At 32.8% G+C, this 15,261-nt stretch overlaps 2 protein-coding genes and 1 long non-coding RNA gene across 4 annotated transcripts; all 3 read right to left on the bottom strand.

The window, feature by feature from the left end:
• Positions 1 to 364: 364 nt before the first annotated feature.
• On the bottom strand, positions 365 to 2,051 carry LOC145163044 (uncharacterized). The gene is made up of 4 exons (XR_013739530.1): positions 1,738 to 2,051; positions 1,596 to 1,671; positions 1,400 to 1,484; positions 365 to 451 (listed from the first exon to the last, which is right to left on the bottom strand). It is a non-coding gene; the product is annotated as an uncharacterized LOC145163044 (long non-coding RNA).
• Positions 2,052 to 2,388: 337 nt separating this feature from the next.
• On the bottom strand, positions 2,389 to 3,851 carry LOC145163043 (2-oxoisovalerate dehydrogenase subunit alpha 2, mitochondrial-like). The gene is made up of 4 exons (XM_079081959.1): positions 3,365 to 3,851; positions 2,995 to 3,159; positions 2,717 to 2,899; positions 2,389 to 2,594 (listed from the first exon to the last, which is right to left on the bottom strand). Exons 1-4 carry the CDS (start codon positions 3,398 to 3,400, stop codon positions 2,496 to 2,498), a joined length of 483 nt encoding a protein of 160 aa, XP_078938085.1. The 5' UTR covers positions 3,401 to 3,851; the 3' UTR covers positions 2,389 to 2,495.
• Positions 3,852 to 4,443: 592 nt separating this feature from the next.
• On the bottom strand, positions 4,444 to 9,597 carry LOC145167352 (deoxyuridine 5'-triphosphate nucleotidohydrolase-like). 2 transcript variants are annotated; one of them, XM_079086538.1, is made up of 4 exons: positions 9,378 to 9,597; positions 5,421 to 5,609; positions 4,924 to 5,015; positions 4,444 to 4,840 (listed from the first exon to the last, which is right to left on the bottom strand). In XM_079086538.1, the coding sequence occupies exons 2-4, from the start codon at positions 5,507 to 5,509 to the stop codon at positions 4,611 to 4,613; spliced, it is 411 nt and encodes a 136-aa protein (XP_078942664.1). In that variant the 5' UTR covers positions 5,510 to 5,609; positions 9,378 to 9,597; the 3' UTR covers positions 4,444 to 4,610. The 2 variants fall into 2 exon arrangements, with proteins under 2 accessions (XP_078942664.1, XP_078942663.1); XM_079086537.1 differs by having other exon boundaries at positions 5,421 to 5,617; positions 9,378 to 9,596.
• Positions 9,598 to 15,261: the final 5,664 nt, after the last annotated feature.

Below are 15,261 nucleotides of genomic sequence, written 5' to 3'. Positions count from 1 at the left end.
AAAACTACAATCTTTTTAAAAAACAGTATTTTAAAAAACAAATCTACAATTTTTTTTAAAAATTGCATTTTTTTAAAAAATAAATTTTTAAAAATCAATAAATTAAAAAAAAAAAGAAGGTAGAATATAAAAAAATAAAAAATAAAAAAATAATAATTTTTTTAACAAAAGAAAATCAACGTTTTAGGTGCATATATGCATATTTTTTTCAAATGCATATATGCATATTTCCTACACTATAATATTGGTAAGTAAGTCATAAAAAATCTTACTTTTATTAATCAATTTATAAACATAATACTACAAGTATTTTATTCAACACAAAATAAAATATAAAAAAAAAAAACTACAAAGATTCATAGTGCTATCATTTCTTCATATCAAGATTTCCGTATTTTCTTCAAATTTTCACTTTTCACCTCTTCAATATTTTCCACAAATTCTTCAAAATCTACAAGAAAATTAAGAAAAAATTGATTAATACAAGAACACTCACAAAAATGCACATGTATATATCACGTAAGATTCACATGTGATTGATATGTGAATTACATATGAATCACATGTAATTCATATGTGAATTACATGTTAGTTACATGTGAATCACATGTAATTTATATGTGATTCACTTGTGATTTACATGTGAATCACATGTAATTCATATGTGATTCACTTGTGATTTACATGTGAATCAGAAATGAATCATATGTAAATTACATGTGAATCACATGTACATCATATGTTAATTACATGTTATTTACATGTGAATCACATGTAATTCTTATGTGATTCACTTGTGATCCACATGTGAATCACATGTAATTAATATGTGAATCATTTGTGATTCATATGTAACTCATATGTGAATTACATTTGAATTACATGTGATTTACATGTGAATTACATGTGAATCATATGTAATTCATATGTGAATCACTTGTGATTTACTTGTGAATTACATCTGATTTACAAGTAAATATGCGATTTACATGTGATTCATATGTGAATTACACGTGATTTACTTGTAAATGACATGTAATTCACATATGAATCACATGTGAATGAAATGTGATTAATATGTGATTTACATGTGAATCACATGTGATTTAGATGTGAATCAATTGTGATTAATATGTGATTTACATGTGAATCATATGTGAACCACAATCCAGTGTACCTATTATAACATACATACGTTGGTATTACAACAATGTCATGCATTAAAAAAAACAAAAAAAAAATCCATCATATTTACATATAATACGTTGGTATTTGAATATACTAAATGTAATAAATTATATGTACTTGTGGCCTGAATAATTATAGCAATGTCATGCATTAAAAAAACAAAATAGCCTTATATATGTAAGAATTATTAGCAAGAAAGATGCAAGTATACCTATTATAACTGCCTTGTCTTCGACATCCACTGTTGTCTTCATGCCATAAAATAGGCAACAGTTTTATATCAAAGGTTTTAAAATCTGCAATAAATAATAATAATTACAGTTACATGTCATCAATATATACATCATTTTTTATATAATATAATAATACTTTCAATAAATATATACACAAAAATGTGAAAAACACACCTTATTTGGCATGACTACACCTTTTGGAGGTCCTGGAATATGTTTATGAGGTGTTGGATTTATATACGTCACATTTCTGCAAAACAATAACTAAATTTAAAAAAAAAACTTTTTTTTAAATACTTTTTTTAAGGAAACTTACATGACATGGTTATTCATAATATCCCCTAAGCCATTAATTGGGGAAGGAAGCACCATCCTGAAACCATTTCTCTCACACAACCACAAGTAACCATTCATTCCACGACCGAATAAATCCAACATAAAAACTTAAAATTAAATTTTATATAAAAAAAAGGATAAGTAGTTAAGTACATTGCTGAAACAGAAACAACAAACCTAGCATACACATCGATTGACCACATGCATCTTTGAGTTGGGTGCACTTGACTGAAAAAATTATAGTATGCAATAATTTGTGGGGCCAGGGGGTTATGTGGAGATACATATATAAATCAGAACAACTACAAAATATCATATCGTTTATGAATAATCACTTTCATTTTTTTATACCCCTATTAACACACATATCCTGATGCAGTTCTCTAATGAAGCTCCTTCTAGGGAAGACCTAGATTTTCCTGGTGGAAAAGTCAATTTTACCCCAAAACTAACTTTCACATCTAAAACTATAGAGGAAAGGGCTCATTGTTATCGAGTGTTTAATGAAAATGGACATATAATCATGAATAGTGATTCAGTTCAGGTAAATACTAAAACTTGACTTATTTAATTAACAAGATCAATTCTTTTTATATTTCTTAAAGGTATAAAGGATCTTTTTGTCTTTAGATGCGTTCAAATTTTTGATGATTTTAATCTATGAAAGTAATTATAAAAGATCATAAAAAGTAAAACCTGAGGAAAAGAAAAAGTCATTTATGTTAAAAAAAGATAAAATTATATTCTTCCTTGTCTTTGTTCCTCATAGAAAATAGTATCCATAACTTGCAGTGTTGTCATGTCAGCATACATTTTCACAGCAAGTTCTTTGTTGATCTGTATGTTGAAAAGACATAAAAACGATATAAGAATTTCAAACTTTAATTAATAAAAAAACGATATAATATTGATGATTTTAATCTATGAAAGTAATTAAAAAAGATCATAAAAAGTAAAACCTGAGGAATGACAAAGTCATTGATGTTAAGAGTTGCAGCTGATGCAATATTGATTGCCTCTTCACCAATTGTTGTCAAATAAAATGATATTCTTCCTTGTCTTTGTGCCTCATAGAAAATAGTATCCATAACTTGCAGTGTTACCATGTCAACATACATTTTCACAACAAGTTCTTTGTTGATCTGTATGTTGAAAAGACAAAAAGATCCTTTATGCCTTTAAGAAATATAAAAAGAATTGATATTGTTAATTAAATAAGTCATGTTTTAGTATTTACCTGAACTGAATCACTATTCATGATTATATGTCCATTTTCATTAAGCACTTGATAACAAGGAGCCCTTTCATCTATACTTTTAGATGTGAAAGTTACTTTGGGGGTAAATTTGACTTTTCCACCTGGAAAATCTAGGTCTTCCCTTGAAGGAGCTTCATTAGAGAACTGCATCAAGATATGTGTGTTAATAGGGGTATAAAAAAATGAAAGTGATTATTCATAAACAATATGCTTATGAATGTAAAGTTCTGGTAATCGCAAAATATCAAAAAATCATCTATAGATGCGTTCAAATTTTTGGAATAACCTAGCAACTTGTGTAAAACAACTACAAATGGACATAAAATATATACGAGAAAAACGATCTTACATCCATAGCATCGAGAATCAAGAGAAGTAACTTCATAATTAGGAGCAATAAATTCACCTTGACCTCCACTCGATCTTCAGCTCAAAAAGTGAAAAGAACAGATCGCACCTTCATATTTTTTATAATCAACAATAATGAAGCATTGATCAGTGGTAGATTTCAGATCAAATGATCATCATTGGCGATGAAACTTGGATTGATGGTGGATATTAATCTGGAGGCAGTAAGAAGACGCCAAGGAAGAACGTGAACGAGAATTTGACACCATCTGGAGGTGAATCGAGAGGAAGGAAAGAGAGAGATCTATGAACACTATGTTCTCTCTCGATCTCTCGTTGATGATTTCGCCGGCGAAGGAAGCACCATGGCGGAACGATGAAGACTTCTTGTGTGTAAGAGAGAAGGGGATAGAGAGAGAAAGATAGAATCGGTAAGTAATCAAGAGAGAATTTGATTTTCTGAAATTAGTTAAATTAATTATTATGAAATAATATATGTTATCCCTAATATACCCCTCCGATCAATTGTTTAAAAGTCTAATATACCATTAAAAGTGTTGATAATTACAAGTATGCTATCTTTGATCTAAGCCTTTAAAAATTTTAATCTAACGTCCCACCTTTAGTTCTCGGAAACTATAAGTTCTCAAAAAATTCCTTCCTCTCTCTCTCTCTCTCTCTATATATATATATATATATATATATATATATATATATATATATATATATTCAAGGTTTACGAAATTATTTCTGTTATATATTATACAAAATATAATAAAAAATAATGAGGTATATGTTAAAAAAGGACACGTCAATAATATATGGATACCCTTTTGGCCATATTATTTTAAAATTTTCAAACACAATAAAATAACATTTGTTTTGTTGGGTTAATAATTTGATAAACACTTTTGAAAAACGATATACATAAGTTGAATAAGCAGTCCAAACACCCTCTTGAAACTATAAAACTAAATAAGTTAAAGAGCTACAATGTTACATGCATAACTTTCAACATAATTATATTAGATAAAAATAAGTGTATAATTTTATAGAAATAAAAAACACGTAACATCAACGTTATCACCAAGTATAGGTGGTTTTCCGATTTATATTATTCAAAAGTGCATAATAATTCAACAAAAACAATTCCATCTGAAATTGACGCAAAGTTTGTACTCGTAAATTAACCATGTTAGGTATCATATCAAGAAGTGGTTATTGAATAGCATTGTGTAATGCATTAGTTAATTGTAACTAGTTGGTTGATTATTAAAAGGAGGGGTGACATCAATTAATTTTGGTGTGATTTTATTGTGTAAAACATCCAACCATGCAATATGATCGCCCGCTTTAAGTTCAAAGTTTGAACCCGACCTATTGTACATATCGACCCAAACCAGAGCATCTGAGCAGGGACCACAAATATACCCTTGATCAACTGAAATGGATTGCTGCGACAAATCAGGTATAATAGCTACAAAACAAAACAAACCAAATCGATGGTATTTATAACAAACAATTAATTTGGCATATAAATATTACAATAAAAATGCATACCAAAGTGTAAACATACTCCTGCAGGTATAATGAACCTCAAGTCCGTGGGAACCAACGTCCTATTCCGACCTGGTAATGTGATCGTCTTTGCACTGGATCGAATTAAACACAAACAAAAAAAAAATATTAAACAATCAGAAATGAAATTATTGTTGGAGATTTGTTCTACAAAATTACAATGTGGGACTTGTCCCATATAGGAGGAAGAGAAAACCTTTTCCCACATTGTAAGTCTTGTCCCACTCATTTATTCAAATGAATCAAGTAATGGGTTAAGCATCTTGGGTTTGGGTTGTGGTGTTGGACTAGTCAAATTGGGCTAGTAGTAGGCTTGGACTTATTAAATATTAATGGTCAAAGATAAGGTCTTAGGCCTTTAGGCTCTTCTTGACTAAATAATATTTTTTATATATAATCCAAAATTAATTAGTAATTAATTTCAACTAGGTTCTGAGTTGCGTGTTTCTTGGGAAAAAAAGGGGAGGGTACTCACACACCTTGAAATAATACCACCACACGGGAAAACAGCTTGCTCTGACACCCTATTCACAAGCACACGAGGCACTTGTTGAGTGTTGTTTGCCATGGCTGTTATCCGATGCTGAAATGAATGACACTTGACCTCGTTTTGGTAGTAATTAAATATTGGCCTTCTAACTGATCCGCTAATTTAATTACCTTATTACCTGAGACACTAATAACCAAACAAATGATCACTATATCACATCTAGACAAATGGTTATTGCATGTTCAAACAAATTTCATGACTAATAATCACAAAGATATCAGGATATGAAACGAAACCCTAAAGAAACTGAATTAATTGATAAAATGATCATCCCCAAACTGAAAGGTGAAATTTATACTCAAAATTCAAACAACATTGCATTTAATTCACATTTAGATCACCAACCCAAATACGCATGCATCACGTTAGACTCAAGACGTACAGACATAAAATCATGAGTCAGCAAAAATCGTAGATAAGTTACATATAAATAAGAAGATTGATGCGCCGCACCAATAACTAAACCCTAAAACTCATGAAAAATAACGATTTATTCAATTGAGTTAGAAGCACAAAGAGGGTAAGAGATGTTAAAGGAAGAGCGAAATCGAGAAACATACCTTGCTTCGCTGATCTAGATGGAGTCGTGTTGGCGTGAGACAGAAGAATAGACAACTAAAAGTAGGGTATTAACTATTTTACGTTGAAGTTATTTTTAGGGTTCGTGAGTTAATTAGGAGTTGTTTATGTGACAAGTCTTCAAAATAAAAGAAAAATAATGCATGAGTGTTTTTCATAAAGCTTGTAACCGGAAAAACTAACTACCAATTAATAGTATTAATTTAAATCATATATATATATATATATATATATATATATATATATATATATATATATATATATATATATTATATGTAGTTAAGTTTATTAAAAAAAGGTTATTTACTCATCTTTCCTCTCTCTTTCCTCATGGTTTTCTTCTGTCCTTTACTGAGATGATATCATGAAAATTCTCTCCTCTATCTAATACTAAAATGTTTTTTTATGTCATGTGTATTTGAGTTACTCTCCTTTTTTTTAGATAATATTTTGATATTAGGTTACTGAACCCTTGTGGGTAACTGTGTATCATGATTATTTATTTATTGCTCAATTTGACGTATTCTTCCTTTATTGCATTTTTAAAATATCGAAATGTCAAAGGTGACACAGTAACTCTAGCTACCCCTATTAGATACATAATTATCGATATCTACATTTCTATTTCCAATCTTAATTTTATTGTTATTTTTATTGTTTCTGTTGTTGTTGTTTTGTGTTTTTATATATATGTAAGTTACGATTAGACTATTTTTGTAACTAACTTTTTTTTCTTTCACATCATCACATGGTGGAGCTCAAGAAGAGAACATGGAACGGGTTAAATACATATTAAAGATAAGCATTAAGTTTAAAGTTGCCAATATCAAATGGTATGGAGTTGGCATTTAGTAGATTTTCGTTGTGCTCTGCGCTGCGTGGCTTGTTTTGAATCTTTGGTTGCCTACTCTTTGCCATTGAAATGTGTCTTGATAAAAATCATCGAGATTGTATTTAACAAACTATATATATATATATATATATATATATATATATATATATATATATATATATATTGAAACAACAAATCTAATCTACTCTTAACTCAAGGTTCTAGAAAGTTTGTCATGGCTTCGTCATGGGCCGCCATGGCTCCAAAGCTTGTATCTGCCGCCACACTTTAACAAAATGCTGTCTTAAATCAAATATATATATAAAAATGAATTACAGTATATATATATATATATATATATATATATATATATATATATATATATATATATATATATATATTATATATACAAAATTGTCGACTTAAGCCACGTCTTACGAACGACATGACTCACCACAACTGGTAAAAGCTTGAGGTTTGACATTGTCGCCATGTCATGCCTAATGTTATTTACAGCCTTGCGTAAACTACTCCTTAATTCCATTTATTTCCACGGTGGGACTTGAACACTCAACCTTAAGGAAAGAGGGCAACACTTGATACCGTAGGTCTAGAAGCCATTTGGTGCTTAAAATATTTGTCAAACCAATCAAAGAGCGTATGAAGTTTTTCGAAAATTCTTACAAATTTACGAGTTTTCCTTTATAAAAAAAACATTTATCATTTTCTTTCCTGCATATATAGATTTAAGTGAACATACAAATTGGTTAATTTAAATATTTAATCTTTTATCATGTATGCATAAATTAGATTCTCTTAATATTTTCCAGCTTTTCTTTATATTCTATTTTTTTATCAAACAATCAATCATTCTATTTTTCATATACATTGATACAAAATGTTCCATCATTTTACACAAAAGTTAATAAATCTTAAAAACTATTTCTTAAATTATTTATCACCCAAAGTAATATTCATTATAAGTGTATAATAAAAATCTCACTTTAAAACGATTATATTTAAATAAGCAAAGTCGAATTTAACTATTTTTATTAAAATGATTATTAACATGAATCTACATTTGCAAATACACATAATATAATTATGGCATTTAGCCTTTATAATATTGCCAATAATATATGGGATGCAAAAAATTTCATCCAAATAAATACTGTGAAGAACTTTTATTTGGTAATTACTGTAATTTAATGAAATGTACGTGTGTTTCTTAAATGACTAGTAGCATGAACAAATAAGCACCCTTTCCACACTTCAAATCTTGTTGGACCTGAGGTATTAAACCTTACCCTAGTCCACCACAAATATATGTATTACTAGAAGTGTACATGAACAAATTATGGCAATTTACTACCCAAACATGCAAATAGGTTATTAGGTCAAATTCTCAGATTTTGACCTAAAACAGCAGTCTGTTCGAGGCCACTTTAGCATCACTTAAACCTATAAAAATTTCAACTTTATTCTATATTCAGATATTTCATACTTTTATCTTTAAAAGTACTACTTGCACAGGTCCAACCGATTTTTCTACAATTTTCTATGAATTTTACAAGACAGAATGTCGGTGCAGCTAATTTCCGACCAGTCAGTGAAAAAGACGATTTTCACATTGGTTAGGGACAATACCAAGTCTTGGAAAAAATCATGGACAAACTAAACCCAAAATTAAAACTTTGAGAGTTTACGGATCATCAATACGACTTCTGATGATTTTTCTAGATTTTTTTGAAAACAGGGACAGATTAGTAATTTTTCATAATTTTCCCAGCATTGCATTTTAATGGTTAATTGACAACTTAACCCATTAAGCCACAACCAAAATCAACTATAAAGATGTAAATCGAGTTCTTAACAGTAACAACATGTCAAGAAGTTAAAATAACAATTCTAACCTCAATCCATGATTCAAAGTACATTGTTTATATGGGAAAACAAAGTACTTTGCTAAAAGAGAAAACACGACTAGGGCTTGAGTTTTCTCCACCATTAAGCCACGTTAGGGACTGCTTTGAAAACCTTTTGGATGGTTCAAAACATGGCCTTTTTATAGAAAGATACCTCATGAAAAATCACTAGGATTGACATAGAAAGAAGCATGAAATCTAGCAACAAAAGAAAGGCATCGATTCCATGATTTTGAGCAATTCTTGCACATGATTAACAACACATTGAGGAGTGTTCATAACAAGATTTTGACAGCCAATGAACCACTAAACACACCCAATAGGGCTGAAAAATTAACAATACATAACTTCAAGAATTGAGACTAGGAAGCATTATGATCAAGAGTATCAAATAAAAAGCAATTGACAATGTTTTCAACCAATTCACACTAATTGAAGATGAATTATCATGAGAAGAAAGACCATAGGCTTACAAAGAGGAAGAATCGATCTCCAATAGCCTCAAGAAATTGTAGTATGAACACATGAAGAAGAAGGATCAAGAACTTACCAAGAGTATTGATCAATTACTAGACTTCATTAGAACCACAACCGATGCTTCCTTCCTTCTCCTGCCGACCGAACACACTAACCCAAAAGTTGTCGACCTCTCCTGCCTTGCCCTCTCTATGCGATCGTTTTTTTTTTTTTTTTTCTTTTTTAATAATTTCCACTTCTGGTCCTCTATGGCAGCCCAAGGGAAGGGTTAAGCCCCAAGGAAGAGTTTGGGTTGAATAGTACTCGCAAGAAGAAAACGGGCATGGGAAAAAACGAATGGAGCCTTCATATTCATTAAACACATGGACCATTGAATTACAGAAGTTTCAATTCGATTTTTCAAAAAAACTCCCTACACTTTCATGATTTAATTACTAACAATCATAATCCAATTAGTTTGGCAATCTAAGTTTCTTTTTATAACAATTTAGCCCCTCAACCTTAATTACACTAATAAAAAGAACTATATTTTAACCTATTTTCCACAAAACCAATTAATTAAATTATATACCCCTTCAATTTAAATTAATTATTTTAGGTATTAAATATTATATTTTTTTATTTGATTTCTTCCATTTTAACCCTATAAAGCTAATATATATATATATATATATATATATATATATATATATATATATATATATATTTCTTCGAGTAACTGAACGTTAACGTCATTGATGGAAGGATTTTCGAGTCGTTACACCCTCAGCATTAGCACCGGTACAATCAATGTCAGGAAATACTGGATGAAGAGGTTGTAGATCAATAAATGATAAGTCCATAGCATAAACTTCATGATCCACATCCGACTCATCAGGGATGTCTTTAGTTTTTAGTTCTTCTTCAGCAGAATCATTGGTCGGAGTGTTTTAAATTAAATTCTCCCCCTTTTTGGAATCATCAGTTTGAGAGGGAGGCACCAGATTAAGTGAAAGATACTGATTATCATCAATAGAGATTAGAGGAGGACTGCTTGGTGGTGGTGGATTTGATGGAGGAGGCAACATGGATGTAGAATTTCCGCCAGAAGAAAGAGCACATTTAGAAACAGGTGGCGGTTGTTGATCATCAGCCGAAGAAGACTGATTTCCTTCATCCTCAGTTTCAATGTGAGCGCTTGTAACAATAAACTTGATCTCAGCGACATCCATTTCGATTGTGGAAAGACTCTGATTCATGTGGGAGGTCAATTAAACAAGAGAGTTCCGTTTTGAGAGGTCGTTCACTTGAAAATCGTTGAATTCTACAAGTAACTATCTAGTTGAGGTTGCTCCCCTGAACAGTTGCTCGAGTGGAAAGAACTTGTTGAATAGCAGAGCACAGTTTAGTCTGAGCTGGTGATGGATGATCACACTCTACTTCATGAGCATCATGGGTACAAAATAGTGATATTTGAACATGATCAGGAGGTGAATTACCTCGACCATGATCCGTGGCAGCGTAATCATTGTGTTGAGGTGGAGGAATGTCACAGCCCAAAACCAAGAACGGCGGAAACGTTCTGGGGCGGAGGACGTCATGTAAGTATCACAACAATGCAAAGTAGTAAACAAGCAACAACATCATCAATTGCATTAATAGTATAATTTTAATTACAAGTGTGTTCTTTCATAGTATAAAACAACATAATGAATACTCAAAATAAAAGACGAGTCTTGACTGCTCCGTCTTCACAAAACCTGGTCGTCGTACCTGTCTATTTGTGACCTAAGAATACAAGTTATTTGGAAAGCGAGTATCAGCATTAAAGCTGGTGAATTCATAAGTATTTATGTGTCTTTGATTTGTAAAACTGTAAAGAAAGACTTGTAATTGTTTGAAGAGAAGTTTGTATCAATGAACATGTTTGTAAGTAATTGTAAACGTTTGAAAACCCTAGAAAATCCCATATTTCCTACTAGTATAAAAAGTAGTCTTCTACCAAGACCCGACTGTTTAGAAAGTAGCCTTCTACCAAGACCCGACTGTTTTGAAAGTATGGATCACTGTAAATGTGACGGTTTTTCCTTTGTATAACTATTATTATTATAAAACTATCGTCTACCTCATCGTTTATGTGCATGTGTCACAATATAAAGGTAATAAGGAAAATAGTCTATCTATATCAAATATATTCTATCTCGTCATTCATGTGAATGTGTCACAAAGTAAAGGTAAGAAGGAAAATAATATAATAACTAAAATTGTATCCTTTTTGTACTAGGATATTCACGGCGTGGTAACTCGCCGAACAGTACAACCATAGACACCCGTCGATGAGCATTTTCCCTACTGTAGCTAACAGCCTTGGGTGTGGAATGGTAAGTCCCGAAACGTATGTAATAGATTCTATGTAATAGTATCTATGCAAACGTATATATGTAAACGTATCTATGTAAACGTATCTATGTAAATGTATCTATGTAAACGTATCTCCTGTAATTGTATGTCTTGTAATTGTATGTAATCGTATCTCTTCATATAGTATGTAATGTATTAGTATAGACTCATGAATGAACTGACTCTTGTGTGATTCCTTGTACTTGGAATAGTAAGTAGTATCTCCTAACTATACCTATTATAGTTACTAGTAATGTACGTGTATAACCGAAGTATGCCTTTGCAACCCAAAGGTACTGAACTGACTAATGGAACTTTTATGTCTATATATGTATACATGATATATAACTAATATTTAGATGACATTCAAACGAATAACTGATGCCCTAAGGCCACATCCCAACGAGGAAAAGGAAATAAAGCGAGCCAGCCGTCCTAAGTCATTTAAACATTACTTATATAACTATACATATATAGGCATGCATTTGACAATGTAAAAGTATAAAAGAAGTTTTGTAAAACCTTTGAAAAGTTTAATAACTAAGAAATGATGACTTGATGTCAGTTTGTAAAATGATTTGAAAGTAGTTTGTTTGATAAGAACAGTTTTAAGCATAAGAAAACCTTTGTTTGAAACACAATTGTAACAGAGTTTGAAAGGAAACATACACTATGTAAGACAGTTTGGTAAAGAGTTTTAACATGTAGAAACGTTTGAGAAAGTCATTTGAAGTAATATGTTTGGTAAAACAGCTAAAAGTGTAGTAAATCCATTTGTATGCTAGTTATTAATCACATGTGATTGATCTACTAACTAGCATGATTCAACTTGTATTCCTCCCACCCCCCCATAAAAGCATTTATAAACATTTAGAAACATTTAAAGGTTAATTAAGGGGTATGAACTCACCTGCAGTGAGTGGATCGTATGGAAGTGTCGGACAAGTGCTTGGTGTTAAGTAAAGACTTAAACACACATAATGATCCTAATAACATATAAAGACATATGTATAAATACAATTAGTGATTGTAACACTAATTAGACAAGTATAAACATCCTAATGTGAGGAAAACACTTTAGTCAAAGTGTTAGGAGGCCATTGGGTTGCAACAAAGGATTGCAAGGCATCGTATTTGAGTTTATGGTCCATGGACCATACTTATTGGAGTTTACAGCCCAGGGGAGTTTACTCCTGGCCGTAAACTCTCTAATGGGGCTCCATTTGAGGCTTAAAGGTAAGGAGTCTTAAGTGGTTAAGTGTTCCAAGGCTTAAACAAGAGGCTAGGTGAGTTTAAGGTCCAAGAATGACCTTAACTTGAGTTTACGGCCTGGAGACCACTTCCCCATGCGTTTATGGCCGTAAACTCATGGTGTGAAATACCAATTCGTTTCTTGAAGTCCCTAGTTCAATGGTGGTTGGTTCTATGCTAAGCTCTAGTCAATTGGAAGGGGGGAAAGGCATCATTGCACCCTTATAGGGAGTTTACGACCTTGGGAGATCCGTGGCTGTAAACTCTCATTCAACCATTGATCATTGATGATTCTAAGCTCTAAACATGTTAAACCTAGTGTACAACGAGTTAGAACAAGAGTACTTACGATCTAGGAGCTTGAATGGTCGGTTTTGGCCAAGAACACTAGTGTGTGTTCTTGGTGTTCTTGGTGAAACTTGAAGATCTACAAAATGGAATGATTTCACGGATGAAATCATGTAAGATCACTAGTTCATGTAAGATATCAACTAATTAGGACAAGAAGCTTACGAGTTTTGAAGATCGGGGACGAAGATCGGGATGGTACTTGAGAGGATTTCAGCCAAGGAAGTGAAAGAATGGAACAAATGGCCAAAATATCAACATATAGGAGGAGTTTACGGCCCACATGGAGTTTACGACCGTAAACTCCCATGTGGTGGCCATGAACTCCTTGTCAAGGTGATCTAGACTTGTTCTTTGTACTATAGATCCAGTAGATAAACTCCGACACTTATCCCTTAAGTGTACAAGGCTTAGAACGCTTAAATAAACTCCAAATTGTGCTAAATGATAGCAGGAATGAGTTTGACTTTCAATGAAGTGTTAGACTAATCAGGATGGAAATTTTCGGGTTTTCACATCATTCCCCTGTTAGAGGGAATTTCGTCCCAAATTTAGAATTTAGGTAAAGGAGTAGATGTGAATAATCAAGTCAAGAGGTGGGGATACTTACTAATCGATTGAATCCTCGCGCTCCCAAGTGAATTCAGGTCCTCGGTTGGCATTCCAGCGAACCTTCACTAATGGTAAGCGAGTTTGCTTCGTTCAATTGAACTCTCGGTCCATGGTCACTATGGTTCTTCCACGAAGGTGAGACTCTCGTTGAACTCGATCTCGTCGAGTGGGATTACAGGAGTCCTGACGGAAAGGTACTTTTTCAAGTTCGAGACGTGGAGGGTAAAATGTACGTTACTGAGTTCGCGAGTAAGTTGAATTTGTGAGTTACAGGGCCGATTCTGGCAAGAATCTCGGAGGTCCTAACTATCTTGGATTTAGCTTTTCATGCTTTCTGAAGCGTATCAAGCCTTCCCAGGTGAGATTTCCCAAAAGAGTATGGTCTCTCGCTTGGGATTCCAAAGGTTTCTTTCTCTTGCTTCTCTTCCCAGTCAAGGGTCACTCCCTTTTGGGTCAAAGTCGTAAGAGGTTTCGTAAGTCGCGAGGAGTTCTAAATGAACTATGACAGTAGGTCAGCGAGACCTAGAATTTGGCGAATTCCCGTCGGCGTCTTCGGTGTTGACAAATTCTCAACGGTTTTGATTTTGGAAGGGTCCTCCAGAATTCCCACATCACTAAAAATGTGCCTTAGGAATTCGACTCTTCAATTCAAAAACTCGTGTTTAGAGAACTTCGCGTAAAGCTTCTCTGATCGTAATGTTTCCATGGTTTGTTGTAGATGCTCTTTATGATTACCTTCTTACTACGAGAGTAGATAAGTAAGTCATTTACAAGGACAATGACGAACTGATCCAAGTAAGAATGGCGTACCCTATTCATTAAGCTCATGAATACTACGGGCGCTTTAGTCTTACCCGAGGGGTATCACTACGGACTCGTAGCGTCCGCATCGAGTTTGGAAGATTGTCCTCGGGAAATTCTTCTCTAACACTCGCAACTGGTGATATTCGGATCTCAGGTTCATTTCTGAAAAGTAATTTGTTCCATGCGGTTGGTCCACCGGTTCTTCTATGCGAGGCAGAGGGTAATGATTTATAATGGAAATCTTGTCGAGATCTCTGTTAGTTGATGCTCCTACGAAACAATCCGTCTACCTTCTTGAAGAATAATACCGGAGCTCTCCAGGGCAAGGAGCTTGATCTTTCAATTCCATTGTTGATTAGTTCGTTAAGTTTGACCTGACAGTTCTTGCATCTCCGTAGGTGTTAGACTGAAGGGCGATCTGGTTAGAGGAGTCGTATTGGGTTCTAAGTTTGTTCGCATGGCGATGCGATTACTCGTAGTCTTGGGCAGTCTCCGTCCTGAAGTTCACATTAGAAGTCGTACATGGTTCATCAATCACAATATCGTGTATAAGAGCCGTATAT

This window comes from Lactuca virosa, chromosome 3 (genome assembly GCF_052849685.1).
Source record: "Lactuca virosa cultivar CGN04683 chromosome 3, Lactuca_virosa_CGN04683_v6, whole genome shotgun sequence".
Taxonomy (NCBI): domain Eukaryota; kingdom Viridiplantae; phylum Streptophyta; class Magnoliopsida; order Asterales; family Asteraceae; genus Lactuca; species Lactuca virosa.
This window is presented reverse-complemented; position numbering and strand designations above follow the sequence as displayed.

Coding starts and splice junctions, on each gene's coding strand:
- LOC145163043 (XM_079081959.1), bottom strand. CDS start 3,400: ATGAAGTTACTTCTCTTGATTCTCGATGCTATGGAT. Junction 3,160..3,364: donor TGATTCTCGATGCTATGGAT/GTAAGATCGTTT, acceptor ATCTTGATGCAG/TTCTCTAATGAAGCTCCTTC. Junction 2,595..2,716: donor ATGACTTTGTCATTCCTCAG/GTTTTACTTTTT, acceptor TTCAACATACAG/ATCAACAAAGAACTTGCTGT.
- LOC145167352 (XM_079086538.1), bottom strand. CDS start 5,509: ATGGCAAACAACACTCAACAAGTGCCTCGTGTGCTTGTGAATAGGGTG. Junction 5,016..5,420: donor TGTGGTGGTATTATTTCAAG/GTGTGTGAGTAC, acceptor AATTCGATCCAG/TGCAAAGACGATCACATTAC. Junction 4,841..4,923: donor AGGAGTATGTTTACACTTTG/GTATGCATTTTT, acceptor TTTGTTTTGTAG/CTATTATACCTGATTTGTCG.